This window comes from Cygnus olor, chromosome 2 (assembly GCF_009769625.2).
Source record: "Cygnus olor isolate bCygOlo1 chromosome 2, bCygOlo1.pri.v2, whole genome shotgun sequence".
NCBI classification, from domain to species: domain Eukaryota; kingdom Metazoa; phylum Chordata; class Aves; order Anseriformes; family Anatidae; genus Cygnus; species Cygnus olor.
Genome location: NC_049170.1, coordinates 18,477,025 through 18,492,317, shown reverse-complemented (window position 1 = coordinate 18,492,317; position 15,293 = coordinate 18,477,025). Strand labels below are relative to the sequence as shown.

General features: G+C 46.5%; 1 protein-coding gene and 1 long non-coding RNA gene across 4 annotated transcripts in view; both read left to right on the top strand.

The window, feature by feature from the left end:
- The first annotated feature begins 1,733 nt into the window (after window positions 1–1,733).
- LOC121065577 lies at window positions 1,734–8,606 on the top strand. Of its 2 annotated transcripts, none has more exons than XR_005817160.1 (4): window positions 1,734–1,784; window positions 6,192–6,294; window positions 6,895–6,992; window positions 8,266–8,606. It is a non-coding gene; the product is annotated as an uncharacterized LOC121065577 (long non-coding RNA). The 2 variants fall into 2 exon arrangements; XR_005817159.1 differs by lacking the exon at window positions 1,734–1,784 and adding an exon at window positions 1,971–2,234.
- A 4,111-nt stretch (window positions 8,607–12,717) lies between these two features.
- GPR158 (G protein-coupled receptor 158) overlaps window positions 12,718–15,293 on the top strand; it is a 196,289-nt gene continuing 193,713 nt past the window's right edge. For both annotated transcript variants that reach the window (XM_040548547.1, XM_040548546.1), the window contains exon 1: window positions 12,718–13,710. In XM_040548547.1, the coding sequence (XP_040404481.1) occupies window positions 12,839–13,710 (872 nt within the window). In that variant the 5' untranslated portion in view covers window positions 12,718–12,838. The remainder of the gene's footprint in view (window positions 13,711–15,293) is intronic.

Genomic DNA, 15,293 nt, shown 5'->3' with positions numbered 1-15,293 from the left:
CTATGAAACAAACTAGCTAACGGGGCCCTTTTGCCTCTGGGATAAAAAGGAAGGGAGAAGCAGTATAGAAAAGATTAAAAATGATGTGGGGAAAGCTATGAAAGGCACCAGGAAGCCCAGCTAAAGACCAGACTATGCAAATGCAGACCAGATGTAAAATGAGAAGCGGTGGCATGGAGGATGACAGGTGTTGCACAGAGATGAATAGCTCCTGGGAAGATTAAGAGTGGCCGCTGCTTACAAAAAAAAAAAAAAAAAAAGGCATGCAGGGTGCTGATGAATTCTAAAGATGTGGGAAATGAACAAGAAACGACAGGGAAGGAAGTCAGTGGAGAGAGATAACTAAGAGGAAAGGGAAAAAGGGATGAGGGGAAGAAGAAAGAACTATGAGATTTCAACATTTACTTATCATAAGTTCTCTCTTCACAATATAAAGTGCCATTACCAGAACCATCAGAAGAAGGAAAAGAATGGAGATAGCAAAGATGGAAAAGCACCAGGAATTTGCAAGACTTGAAGGAGACAAGAATTTACAACAGACTTGAAGGGTTCAGATGGCAACAAACGGAGGATGGGGAGAGGTGGTGGACTGGCAAAACTGAATTGCGGGAAAGGGATCAAAGAAGAAACATCCAAGAGCTGGGTGCAAATGAGAATGCAGAGAGGGAGAGAGAGCCTGTTTAGAGAGGCGTGGCTGAGCTCAAAGTGAACCTATGGGGTGAGAGTGGGAAAGGCAGGAGCAAAGCCAGGAGACAGCTGTGGGCTATGTCTACATACTGGAAAGTGTCACAGGGAGGCTGGCTGCTTGCAGCCATCGTGCTAATGCTTTCAATGCTTTTTCACCCCAACAGGGTGGCCGTGCCCAGGAAGCCTGTTGGGAACAGGGCCCAGGTTGGCGTTAACACCCAGCAGCCTCCCAGGGCCTGCTCTGCCAGTGAGGGGCTGGGTGCTGCTGCCCAGGATGTCGCCTGCCCTGCACAGGCGGCCCCCAGCAGGACCAAACCTCCAAGGGATGGGGATGTTGATGGGCTCTGAGAGGACACCACCCCCTTCTTCATCCTCACTACAAATAGGGGGCTTCCAGCAGGATATGGCCTGCTGAGCTGCTGAGTGGGGTTGTGAGTTAAATCCTGTTCAGGTAAATGCAGATCATCACACCACTGCCAAGCCAAAGGGTAAACATTGCAGCTACGAGAAATGCAGAACTGCGTGCAGGTGGCATAATGTAAAATACTAGGCATAATGCATATTCGTGGGGGTAGCAGCAATGGAAACAGACTTTGTATCGTTCCAGTTTGCCGAACATGGAGCCTGTCTTCTGTTTGCAATGGAATCTATCATGTCTGATGGCCTAGAGGAAGTGACAGGTGAACATCTGCAGCCGTGGCAAGCACAGCAGAGCTGGCCAGCAGCTACCCACCTTTATGGAGCTCGCTGTGCACAGAAAAAAATAAAAGCATCACAAGGGTGAGTCAGAAAAAATGCGTCTGTAACTAAACTGGCTTAAACCCTTGCCTCTCAGCACTGCAATCGTCGTTAATATCCAGCAGGCACTGACCTGGGCATAAGGGGAGCGCTGCAGGAGCTCTTCCACCCGCCTCGTCCCAGGCTCCTTCCCCAGCTGTGTGGAGCCACCTGCACGCTCCTCTTCTGCTCACAAAGGATTGCTGTGACATTGCCACAGCTCAGCAACGGGTCTTGTGGATTAAAATGTGGTGGGACGAGGGGGATGAGTACAAGAGGATCATGGCTGAGACAGTGCCATGGGTGCAGAGTGCATGCCTGTATGTGTGTGCGTGCACAGGAGCACCACGGGGGTGCAATGGAAGAGAGGAAAGTAGGGAACCAGATCAGTATCAGAGAGTCAGAGCTATTAAACAGAATATGAAGGTAAGGGAAGGAAAATAGATTTTTTTTTAGTGTTGGATTATTTTTGTAGCATGCGATATTTCAAGTACCTGGTGTGTTTGGTGCGTGGCACTTCATTAGTACAAAAGCTTTGCATTCATAACAAAGAAATGGGCAGTAGGAGATGCACTAACCATGTCTATGTCATCCTGCATGGTGTCCCCCCTCCTTTAAACAGTGCCTGGGGCTCAGACAGGTCTTGGTGCACCACAGGGTGGGACTGTGCGAAATGAGCTCCTAAAGACTGGTCCCTTCTGCTGAGCCTGGGGAGGATGGCCCTGGGATGCTGAGAGCCTGCAGAGTGCAGTAGGATGGGTTTTGAGCAGGTGAGGAGAATTTTACCCAACAGGCACCAAAATGACATGCGATTTTTGTTCTTCAGACAGAGATTGAGCAAGGAAACTCCTGCCGCCTTAAATCACAGAGGTGGTCGGACTGGGACCAGCTGTAGCAGCTGATTTTTATTTTTGTGAGAGACACCACTCTTTGCATACACTACAACACTCTGCAGGCTCTGAAGACATTCTTTCTCTTCCCATTTTTCGTGTGATAGAGCCCTAAAGCCTCTTGCCTTCATTCTTCAATCATCATTTGCTGTGATTGGTTCGTATATGGCCTTTGTTGAGGTTAAAATGATAAAGTTACAGATTTTTTTTTAGAGTCAGGGAGAAGGCTAGAAAAGCTGATTTTAGCTTTAGGGAAAGAATGAACTCACCAAGTTTTGCAGCTGAGTTTTTACAGAGAAACATTTCTTCACAAACTAATTGAGCATATTTAATTAAAAAAAAAATTAAAACTCCCTTAAGTACATATTTCTGCCTTAAATAACTACAGAAATTCAGATGGAATGGCTGGAAGAGGAAAAAAATTATCAAGTCTCATTTGCTTCCCTTACTGCTTCTTGTTGGCTCACTGAGCACATCCACCTTTTCATCCAGATGGTCACTCGAATTTTGTTCTGCTCTGGTTGTTACAGAGCATCACAGACCCTGCACATCTTAGGAAAACCCTTTCCTCCCTCCTTCTCCCAGAGTGTTAAACTGCCATCTTGTAAGATGAAACTAACCTTGCCAATTTGGTATTAAAATAAATTGCTCCGAGTCATTTTTACAGCAGGAACAAAATATAAGAAATGAGTGCTGATACACCCACACAAATACACATACATGCACGCACTCCCACGCGCAGCCATCCTGAGCGAAGGCTGAATCCCAGCTTCTGTACAAATCTGATCTGTGTTGTGCTCGGTTCGATTTGAAATCTGTAGGTTTTGTGGAAAATGCCTCAGAACAGTGTGCAGGGCAGTGATAACACATTCACAGCAGGGCAGTATAAATAGCAGATATGACCTGGATAAGATGGCTGATAAGTTCTGGCTTAGCCACCAGAAGATGCCTCCCCTCCTGCTTGTGGAAAAAAAAAGGATGCTTTGCATATTTTTAACAGAACTCCTTGAGATTCGTGAAGAAAAAAAAGTAAAATGTTCTGAATTGTCCAAGTCTAAGGAGCCCAAGTTTTCACTTTCCAAGATGATTTATAACAAAAATGAATCAGTGGTGCAGAGGTTGCTTACACTTGCTGAAAAAATTATCCCCAAATAATTGATACCACGAGCAAAGCTAAAGTTATGTAACTTGTAGGCACAGCGGGTAAAACTAGAAGATATTCTCTTGCGAGTAATCAAAAAAGACATTGACATGAACTGTCCTCAAACATGAAGGGTACTTAGATCCACAGATCCTGTCCAGAAGCATGGGATGGATGCATTTGAGCTCTCTTTGCAGTACTGCCCAGCTGCTGCTTCAATCCACATAATGTGCACCAGGGCAGTCAGGGTGGGGGACTTAGGACTTACAGTGCTGAGTTATCCATAATTTCCACACTCTTTCAACATGTGTTTGCAAAGGACAACATCAGTCCAGTGCAGAACTTGATAGCGTGTCTCTTGTCTGCAGAAGACAGTCTGTGAACATCATGTACGCAATACCTGGATTTTATTCACATCGAAAAATTATGATTTGTATCAGGCAGGTATCAATACTCTATCAGTTGAAAACTGTATACCCCAAAATATCTTTGAGCTAAAATTTAACATGCAACTCATACTTTGCTTTTACCTTATTAGTTGAATTACTTTAGAAAAGAAATTGAGATAAATGAATACAAAAAATGAACCACTGACAGTAATATTTTTTAGGGAGACAAGCTGCAGAATGAGGTTAGTTGAGTAGAAAAACTGTATTCTTTTCTATGTCTGTGAAGTAGCTTTTTTATTTTTTTTTTTTCCTCACGGGAAATCATTACTCTTTCTGGAAAGGTAATTGAAATGTTCCTCTGAAATAGCTTTCCTCTTGAAATAGTGGCTGAATCCTTCCTCCACCTCATCAACATTAGCTTCCAGTCCTTGTGGAAAACAGTGATTTGTGGAATCAGTGGGGACCAAGCACTTTCTCCTGAGTGTCATCCTTGCTCAGCTGAGCCATAGACTCAAGTGTCTCCAATTTTACAGAAATTTGCAGAGATTTTCTTCTGCTCTTTGACTGCCATTCATTTTGATGAGGATTCTAGGGCAACAAAGGATTGACTGAAAAGATTACTTCAACCACAGAGTTTTTTCTGAGTTTCAAAGACCAAAAAAACTCCTGTCCCCACAAGGCCTCTTCACCATCCCTATGAAGGATGTAGCTCTCTGCATCATTACTGACTCCAGGTCACAGCGACCAGTGATCCCCATCAGGAAACACACCACAGCTGAAAGCACTGGGCATTAGTGGTGACAGTGGGGATCTTAAAGCGTGTTCATCTGGTGTGCTCTTACCCAGTATCTTCCGTGGTATTTTGTGCCTCTCTCTTCAGCACCAGGACTCCTGAGGGCGGATCAGCCCTGTCGAATTCTCACCCCAGCAACTGCTGTGGCAATGGCTGTGAAATATTGCTCCTCTGCTGGCTTTGCTTTATGTGCTTGGTGCAACTATTGAAAACCTTGCCCTAGGGTCATCCAGCCGTGTGTTCCCTTGTCCATTAAAGCAGCTTTCATAAAACAAAAAGATAGGTGCTTTGGAGCCTTTTATGTAGGACAAGAAGCTGTATATTTTTATTATTATTATTTTCACTCTACTGCCTTCCAGCATATTACCTTTCTCTTCCAGACTGTAGCCTGGCTGACATTGAGAGCCTCCCTTTTTACAAATGATTAAAAAAAATCCTTAAAACTATTTTAAAAATGTTCAGAACTGGGAATTTCCTTGGCTCCTCTTTCTCCTTGTTTCTCTGATATCATCAGTATTTCTCTCTCATTCACTGGTAACAGGAGTCAGAGTATCTACCACATGTCACCTCTGGCTTTACTTCACTGTTGAAATAAGAGAGAAGGTTATCTGTCTCTTAAAAACCAAGAAGAAAAATGAAAAGCAACATTTTAGAATTTATTCTGAATTCTTTATCAGCATAGAAGCGAGGGCTGCCTCAGACCTCAAGGTCCACGATCAGAAGCTTCTGCTATTTATTGCTTATTTCAAGTGGACAGCCAGGGAAAGATGCATCAAACAGCATAGCTGTTAAAAGGCTAATACCCACTTAACAGCACAGTATACAGCAACCATTTCCAAACAGAACTTATTTTGAGATTGTGATTTAGCTCCCAATTAATTCAGATGATTCTTCCCTTTGAAGCTTATTTTCATTAGCTGACATCTGCAGATTCTTAGTACAAAATGTAACAGGACGTAGGTTTTTGAAACATTTTAATAGGAATTCTGGATTTTGCCTTCTGCATGTCAGGCGAGTGGGCAAATACTCATCTATATAAATCCATATAATTTCATTGGCTTCAGTAGAGATATGCAAATCTACATCAGATGACAATTTGTTCTATTTATGTAGCTGAAAGCGAATGCAAGATGATTTTAGTTTTGGAAAGTATTTGGAAAAAGTAATTGGTTGAATAACTGGGAGGTTGAATAACTGAATCCAGACATACAGTCAAATCCCAAGTAGTTACTGTGCCATCATATGGTGAGTCACACCTGTGAAAGTTCAGAAAAGTGCTGTAAATCCTAAGCAGAGAGAAAAGAAGGATTAAAACAAGGGAGAATTTTATCAGCATTTATCCAGTATCCTGGGTTAGGATAGGAGGGTAAGACTTTAGCAGGATAGCGTGCATCCATGATTTACTGCTTGATAAAATAATTAGATTTGCTGAGATATTATTGGAAATACTATGGATGTTATGCTTGCCATAAGAGAACAAAGAAACCCACCTTGTCCATGCTCTTACCCTGTAGGTTATTCTTCCCAGTTGCTAGTTCTGAAGGATGCATATGAAGCTGTTAGAAAGCCCTGTATTGACTAAGATGTCCAGTGTAATCCATTGGCTCATTACTGAAGGTAAGGTGCTCATGGGAAACTTAGTTCCTCAATATTACATGTTCTAGTGAGATCTTATTTTCCCAATCCTTATAATTATTTTAAACTTTGCCTTTTGGGTGATTTCTCCTTTACCCCATCTCAGTGCAATTAGCTTTTATTCATTTTTTGCCTGCTCTGTCCTGGATCTGAGCAGCTGCCAGTCTGTTGCTGGGCTGCCTTCCCGAAGCTGTGCTTGAGGCGCTGAATTCAGCTCTGCATTTTGCTGACAGGCTGGGGATTTAGGCTGGCTCTTAGGTGTAGCACCGACTAAAACACCACATTCTCCTTTTGGATACAGTGCTGAGCCTTTTATCATTATTAGGGGTGTTGTACACTTACTGTCCTTATATTAGCACAACATTTATACTGGAAATGATCTTTGGGGAAGTGGGATTCATTCTGTGAGGGCAGTTCAGGTACCGCTGTTTTCATTTATTCGATTTTCTGCTCTCTGCCTTCATTGCCGAAGACATTTCTGTTTTTTCTTTATTTTAATTTAAAATAAAAATAATTCATGGAGACAGGCTCAGGGATCTGACTGCTATTGGTATGTGTTCTGAGCTGTGATTTTTCTTTCAGCAGTGTAAGTGCATCACTCTGTGTGCAGCAGACTATGAAGGCACCAGCAGCCCTTAGCATACGTGGATGTTTCCTGACATTAAAGTCACTTCTGTAAGGTACAAGCAGAACAGTTTGTGTTTGCAGCCTAACTTCAGCACTCCCTTATCTTTTCCCAAATGTGAACAAGCTTACAAAGTTTTTGAATAGCATTTATGTAAAATGCAGAGTCTGCATCTGCATATTAGATACATCTGCATATCAGATGCAAGTTCTCCATAAACAATTGGGAGTCAATGACATGGATTTTTTGTCTGCCAGACAATTTGCTCCTAACCTAGAATAACACTTCCTGTTAGAGATAAGATGTGATCTTTCAAACATATACTAGCACTTTGCATTTCAAGTGTTTGGGAGGAAGATTCTGAAGTTGGAAAAAAAATCATATTATGTATTTTAAGAAAAAGAGAAGAGGGGATTACAAAGCGGAGCTCGTAGAATAAAGATCTCCAAAAGCTCCATTAAGCTCTCCATTAAGCTACTTTATAGTCAGCGCCTTAAAAATAATTAATTGATTGAAATTAGCTACTGTGGGATTGTCAAGAAAAGTCCATACAAAACAAATTAAGTTTCTTCTTTTACTCATAACTGGCCTCAGGAATAGCAATGAAGCAGCAGATGTGCTATGTGTCTGCATCAGTAACATTTATTACATACCTAGAACAAGGTTTTCAGAAGTAAGCTAAGGAAATATTGTATAGGTAGCTCATGAAGTGTGTAAGTATTTGCCTCTAAAGCCATTCTCAAAATGTAAGTAACAGTTGTGTACCATGAAACTGGGAGGAGGTTTCAAGTAGGTTCCTGAAGGGATCCGATCTCTATTAAATAGGTTAATGAACAAAATGAATAATGAAATAAAGAGTCATAAAATAAGCAGATGACTATAAGAAACAATGAGATAGTTAAAGCATTTTGAGGAACAGGTTTGGAATTAAAGATAATCTTGAAAAATCCACAAGATGGCCTAAAATCAGCAGGATAAAATTCAACAAAGACAAGTGCAAAGCACTACCCAGAGGAAGGAGAGATCAAATCCTTAAATAAAAATAGACAGTGGATAACTAGGAAGAACAATGTTTTGAAAGGCTATGAGGATTATATTGGATTACGAACTCAAATACTGGTCAATATTGTGGTGAAGGTGAAAAAGCAGGCTGACCTCAGCGTGGGGGGTATTGACTGAGAATTTTTTGTAGCCTGCAGAAGAGGCATAAGGGGCCTTGTCTGGGGCACCAGGACCAGTGACAGTTTTAAGAAGCGTAGTCTGTTAAATTTGATTAATTTAGCCTAGGGGAAAGAAAAAAGAGAGTAAGTCAAGGTGGTCTTTTTCAGACAGACACATCCAATGGTGACTGTGCTCTAAGAAGAAGAAAGTAAAGGACCAAAGAACCAAACAAGACTTGGATTATATAAGGCAATCCACCCACCCTACACTTGGTGCTAAGGTGATGAAAACCTGCAACAAGGTAGTTAGGGTCGCTGTGGGGTCTACCTGACTGGAAGTTCTTTGAGAGAAAGGTAGAAAAGCTCCTGCCAGAGATGGACTTGCTCTATGCAGTCCTGCCCCAGTGCAGAAAGGCTGTACTGGGAAACCTTTTTCAGACTCCTTCAAGCCCAGTATTTCTAAGGAAATGCCCGGGGGGTTGAATTTCGTACTGCAAGTGAGCAGTAGTCAACAGGTAAGCTCTCGAGGCTTTTGTCATCATGTTCTAGATAACAACACTTGTACTCTGCATTTTGGCTACTTTTTTTTTTTTTTTTTTTCCACCACCAGTACTTCCATTTCTGTCCTGTCATTTCGAGTCCCTCAACTCCAGCCCCCTCTGCTTCTGCTGTTCCCTGCCTACTGTGCACCGAGGAAGAGCACACAATCCAGCTGTTTTGGGATATATTGATGTTTATTGGCCAATATGAGTGGTCAAAAGAGAATCAAAGACCAAAGAGAACATGTATCTGTGGAATTCACTATGCAGCCTTCCCCTGAGTATGAAAACTAATGTGGGTTTCTTTCTTTGATCCAGCTGTGAGTTTCACAGTGTTTGTAGAAACTTGAGGAAGCTTTCAGACCTTCACACCTCTGTCAAACAGCTGAAATCTACTAATGGGATCAGAAGTTATTGGCAGACAGAGGGGGTTCAACAGACAGACAAAAATATGACTGCAAGTGCATTATTTCTTTAGTTAATCAAGCAAAAAGTAAGAATACTTTTGTTAAAAAAAATCTATATTTTATGTTTCTGATTGCCACAATCAATGATGCTGATAAACATTTTCTTTCTGTTTTGAGAGAGATACAACATATTATTCTGGAATTTTCAGCATTTATGAGCATAGTCTGTATATCACCTAATTAGCTTAGGACAGAAATTAATAAATGAGTTTTTAATTTGTTCTGATTTGTTTAAACAATGCAATACTTTCTACACTTCTAGCATTTCCAATAGTTCAGATAAACCAAGATCTTGTGTATAGGCCATATTTGGAAAAAGTAGGTTACAGTTACTGTAGTCTATTAAAAACCACTAACATTTTGCACTGCTATTTTTTCTGCACTGTAATTAGATTCAGGTTGAGCTCATGCAATATCTAAATGCAGACTCCTAGCTCGATAGCTAATAGAATCAATCGAGACCCTTCACATACTGGCATTTTGTTTGCAACAACCGTGGTAGTTGTAACAACTCAGAGGAGCAGGACAGCGGTCAGATGCCTCTCGATTCCCCACTGGAGGATGGCCTGAGGCAGCTCTGCTGGCAGAACTGAGGCAGAAGCACAGCAAACATTGTTCAGTCACAGTAATTGTGTATCTTGGGGACTCCCAGTCCGTTTTCGCATTGTACTGGTCACAGCTGAACAGATTTCTAACACCGCCAACACATTACAAATGACAGGCCAGAGTCATTACTGCGTTTTAATACTAAAATAAAAATACAATGATCAAAGTTTCCTACATCTCTTCCAATCCTTTCTAACATGTAATTAAACATGTAAAAAACATGTAAAACTTTGTAAATAAATAAAAATGTAAATAAAATATTTGGTCGTTTCCTTCATCTAAGAGGATGCTGTCTTTCCATCCTGCCCTGTATCTGGGCAATGAATGGTAGGCTTTGAGTCCTGTGACATAGTTTTTTACAAAGCTGTAAGTAGATGCATGCTTGCAGTAGCTTAAAAACTGTTTGTGTCTCATTTTAGATGTGGCTGTACACAATAGCTGTTTGGGAGCCGGTCTGAAGGGACTGTGGGAGGAGGCCCTGGGGGATGAGAAAGGCTCTTTGACCCCTCTGTGATGCAGAGCCAGAACAGCCGCCCTGGCACCCTCGGCGCGAAGGCCCTCCACCTCTCATCTTCTCCCCATGCCTCATGAACACAGGCAGCACAAACAGCAACCCAGTGGAACAGGAAGGCTGAAGCCTTCTGCCTCCAGCTGTTCCCAGGAGAGAAGGGAACTGGCAGCAGCTGGAGTCGTGCCCTGCCCCATCTGGCTCCTGGCAAACCTGTGTGCTGAGAAGAAGAGCTGCTGGGGGGTGTTTGTGAAGGAAAAGGGGGTGTGGGAGTGGTGGGTGCTACTGGAGAAGGGTGTTTGGGAGGACTGTGAGGAGATCGGGAAATAGAAGGAACTTAATATGCTAAGTACATTAAAAGGATACTTGATAATCGCTGGCCGTTTAGCAGGTGCAATTTCGGTAGGTATTAATGGTCAGGCTCCAGGAGGGGAAGTGCACTCCCATCAGGCAGCTGACCTTTAGAGCAGCCTGCGGCAGTGAAGAGAACCAGCACAGGCACACTGATAAAAAAAATGCTTGTTTATTTATTTGTCACTGATACCTCACCAAGTAAACGATTCCACATTAGCTTAGCTCAATCCTAACAGCTGCTCCTTTCAAAAGCCCCTTTTCTCACTTATCCGCAGCAAATGATGCATCTTCAGGTATTTGTTCAGTGCACTCCAAAGCACAGACTCCCTGTGCTGTGCTAAACTGTAAATATCCGTTTCTGAGCTGCTCAGCATATGCGGTTTCTAAATAATTTCATAGGCTATTCACTTGAGGGAAAGTTCATTACACGTAAATTATTCTTTAACAGTGAATATCGATTGCAAAAACACGGACCACAAAATTAATTTACCCTTAGCTGTATTAGAATGACTATTCCTTATAGTTTCAAATAATTCTAAAATAAGAGGATGCTTTAAGGAGCAAATATATCTTGTCAGCGGTTTAAAATTAGATCATATATTCTGCATGACTGAAATCTGCTCCTTATAGGATGTGCATGCACATGTGTGTGGGGGAGAGGGAAAGAAAAGGATCTTATTACTACTCTTCTCATCTGCACTTTTCAATTCCAAAAGGGAATTTTAGATTAAACCAGAAGGGAATTAATTGTAATTGCAAGGTTTTGTTGCGGACAATCTCCTCTAAAATTCACCCTTTGCAAACTGCTTCCTGTCACGAATCCCTAAGGTAAAAGTAAGATGTTAAGCAGGTGGATAACTTTGCATCAAAGAAAATGGAAAGTTAAGCAGGGTTTATTTATTTATTTATTTATTTATTTTTGTGCTACATTTGTACTACTGGTCATGCCAGCACTATAACTGATGGTTTATTTGGAAAGGCCTAACTGCGTGTTCAGTACTTACAGGTGCTCCCAAAGGCTATGTTTTGGGGGAGCAGGAGGACAGCGGGATGATCGGCCAGCTCTGCCTCCACTCTAAGCCAGTGCCCTGCAGGTCAGCCCTGAAAACCACGGGCCTGTGGGCTTCACTTTGAAGACAGAATTGGGAATTAGCGCTGCGGAGGAGGATGACGGGCAGTGCCCGAGCAGGCCTGGGTTACACAAGTGGCAGCCCCACACGAGGGGACGGGGCAGCACCTGAAGGAGCCCCCTGCTGAGGAGGCTCCCCTCGCCCCTCGCCTCGCCTCAGGGGCACCAGCCCTCAGCGTGACTTTAACGCCCACCGCCCCCTCGCCCCCTCGCCCCCCTCGGCCCTCCGCTTCCCGCCGGGGAGCCGCGGCCGCTCCGCGCCCGGCCGCCAGGCGTCGCCGCCACGCTCCCCGCGGCGGAGCCCCCGCCCCGAGCCGACCCCCGCCTCCTCGGGCGGGCGGCCGCTGCCTGCGGGCGGCTCCTCCGCCTCCGCCCCGAGCCGAGCCGGGCCGGGCCGGGCCGGGCCAGCGGGCCGCAGGTGAGGTGAGCCGCCTCGACGCCTCTCCGCTGCGCCGCCTCCTCCTCCTCCCTCCAGCGCCGTCCTCCCGCCCCGCGAATGGCTGCCGGCTGACTGGCAGCCGAGGCGGCCACACGGGGCGGCAGCCGCCCGGCGCACACCTATAAGGACCGGCGGGGAGGGAGGGAAGGGGGCGCCCGGCGGTGAGGGGCTGGATGTGGCGGAGCTCCGCGGCGGTGGCGGGGAGAAGCAGAGCGCTCCCAGCAGCCGCCGTGCCCCGTGGTCCCGGTGAAGCCGGCAGCGAGGGGGCAGTCCCTCAGCGCAGTCCCCACGCCTTCCTCCTCCTCCTCCTCGTCTCCAGCAGCGGCGCCCGAAGGATGCGGAGCGGCGGGGCGCGGGCGGCGGCGGGGCGCCGCGGGGGGACCCGCTGCTGCTGCGCCGGGCGCCGCCGCCCCTGCGCGCTGCGCTGGGCAGCGCCTCAGTGAGCGCCGTGGCAGCGGCCGGCCGGGCTCGGTGCTGCTGCCGTCGCCGCTCCCGTCGCCGGAGGGGCTGCGAGCAGCCCCGCTCCGCTCCGAGCCGGCGGCGGGGGCCGCCACAGGTGCCTCGGGGCCGGGGGCTGCCCCCCGCCGTGTTGCAGCTCGGGCGCCGCCGAGCTTCCCTCGCCCTGCGCCGCGGCTGCCTATGCGGAGCGCGGCTTGAGTGACTCCGCCGTGCCTGCGCGACCGGCGCTGCCCCGGGGACATGGCTCTGCTCCGGCTGCTCCTGCTCCTGCTCCTGGCCCCGCGGGGGCTCGGCGCCGCGGCCAGCCCCGGGCAGGCGGCGCAGGGCCGGGAGCGGGCGGCCAGAGGCAGGCAGGCTGTTTACAACCACATCAAGAGCCGGGAGCCTCCCCCGGCTCCGCGGAGCCGCTCTACGGAGAGCACCATCTTGGCGCAGCGGCTCGCCGAGGAGGTGCCCCAGGACGTGGCCTCGTTCCTCTACACGGGCGACTCCCGGGAGCTGAGGCGTGCCAACTGCTCCGGCAGGTACGAGCTGGCCAGCCTGGCCGGCAAGTCGCGCTTCACCTCGCACCCGTCCCTGCACGGGGCCCTGGACACCCTCACCCACGCCACCAACTTCCTCAACATGATCCTCCAGAGCAATAAGTCGCGGGAGCAGAACTTGCAGGAGGACCTGGAGTGGTACCGAGCCTTGATCAGGAGCCTCCTGGAGGGGGACCCCAACATCTCCAGGGCAGCTATCACCTTCAGCACGGAGCCTTTCTCCTCGACCCCCCAGGTTTTCCTCCAGGCCAGTAGGCACGAGAGCCAGATCCTCTTGCAGGACTTGTCCTCCTCGGCTCACCGCCTGGCTAACGCCTCCATAGAGACAGAGTGGTTCCACAGCCTGAAGCGTAAGTGGAGGCCGCACCTGCACAGGAAGGTCTTGAACGCAGGCCCCAAAACTTTGGAGAACAGCTGGAAGAGGCGAGAGAGCTTCACGGCAGATAAGAACCACATCAGGTGGTCCTCGCCTTACCTGGAGTGTGAGAATGGGAATTACAAACCCGGCTGGTTAGTGACTCTCTCAGCAGCTTTCTATGGACTGCGACCAAACCTTCTCCCCGAGTTCAGGTAGGAGGAGGGCTCCGCTGCTCGCTCCCTATTCAGAAGGGGGTAAGGTGGGCTTCCCAATTCTGCCCGCTCCTCGGGAAGGTTGCGCTGTGCCTCTGCTGTGTGACCTGATCAACCCTTCCCCGACTGGCTGCTCAGTCACACCGCAGTGCAACCTCAGGCCTTCCTGTTGAGCGTCACCTTCATGTGTCTTAGGGAGCTGTTGCTCGGGAGAATTACTTCTATCTCAGTCTGTAAAACAGGGTTTTCTTTAACTGCTCTTACTGAAACAGGTGTGTATGTGGGTTATGTGCCGGGCATGTTTCTGGAGGAGAGAAGATAACAGGAGCTGCCAGTTGCAGATTATTTCTTTGCAAAAGATCTTTACCGAGCTGTTATTTCTTACTTTGCTGCAGAACTAAAAGTAGCTCAACCCTAGCTGTGATTTTTAACCAGCTGGGAAACAATGTTGTCATGCCGGTAAACTGCAGTTTCTGGTCTTCAGGGCACATCCACTGTGGGGTGCTCAAGCCTGGTCAGTGTGTAGGTGATTGTTTGCCACTGCAGGTTTCTCACAGTGCATGTGGTTACAACCTAAACCAGCAGTTGGGAAGCTTTTCTTGGGGCATTGTTTGTAGGACCCCCACCCCATTGCAAAGCTGTATAGATGATACCTGGCACAGGTGAAGAATTGCTTGTTTCTACTGCTGTTATTTCCGGGAGTTTGCCACCAAGCTGTGACTAGCAGAGAGGAGGATATGGAAGGGCTATTCTTATACCTTGTTCTAACAGCGAAAAAAGATGTGTCTAAGGTGTCTAAGCAATGAGAGCAACCTGTGGGGTATGATATGTCAGATTTCTGCACTGGCACATTTGTAGTGGGGATCATGTGTAATTCTGCTGGGGAATGCCCACTGCCCCGAAGCAGCTTTAGTGAAGCAGCTCTAGTCCCTCAGGAAGTAAGGGAAGAGCACAGAATTTGCTTTGCGCTGTGATTCAGCGGTGGGTGAAGACAGCTAACAACACAGTGGAAATGGAAGAGATTTTGCCACCCTCGAGTGCCCAGGCAATTGTGTATATGAACACTGGCTTTCTTGGCTTAGTTTGAAATCCAGTGGGATCAAGCAGGTATGAATGCAGTCATGTATTCTCATTTAAAAAAAACAAACTTGAATAAAGAGTGGATGATTATGTATGAAATTACCTTTTGCTCTTCACACTTCTGGGGCTGGTAGGCTTAGGGTAGAATGAGCTCATCTGCAGTCTGTTGCTGAATTCCTTCCTCTCAAGACCAAAAGCCAGGAAAAGCTGTACTGCAGAGCTCTCCTGGACCCCAGCAGGGGATCCAGAAAAGTTCAGGGAACTTCTCAAAGTTTGAAATATTTGAACAAACTTGAGGATGCAGATGAAAGCTAGCGTAGGCAGATGTTCTCTTGGTGGGGATGGAAGTTCATGTAACCTGAAGAACCTTTAGGCTGGAGGTGGGGTTGCAGCCACCAACTAAATATCTGAGAAATTAGACTTTGATATGAAATCTAACAGCTTTGTTACCTTCAGCTGAAAGAAGAGCAGGTTTCTTAAGCAGCAGAGACTGAGATTCAACT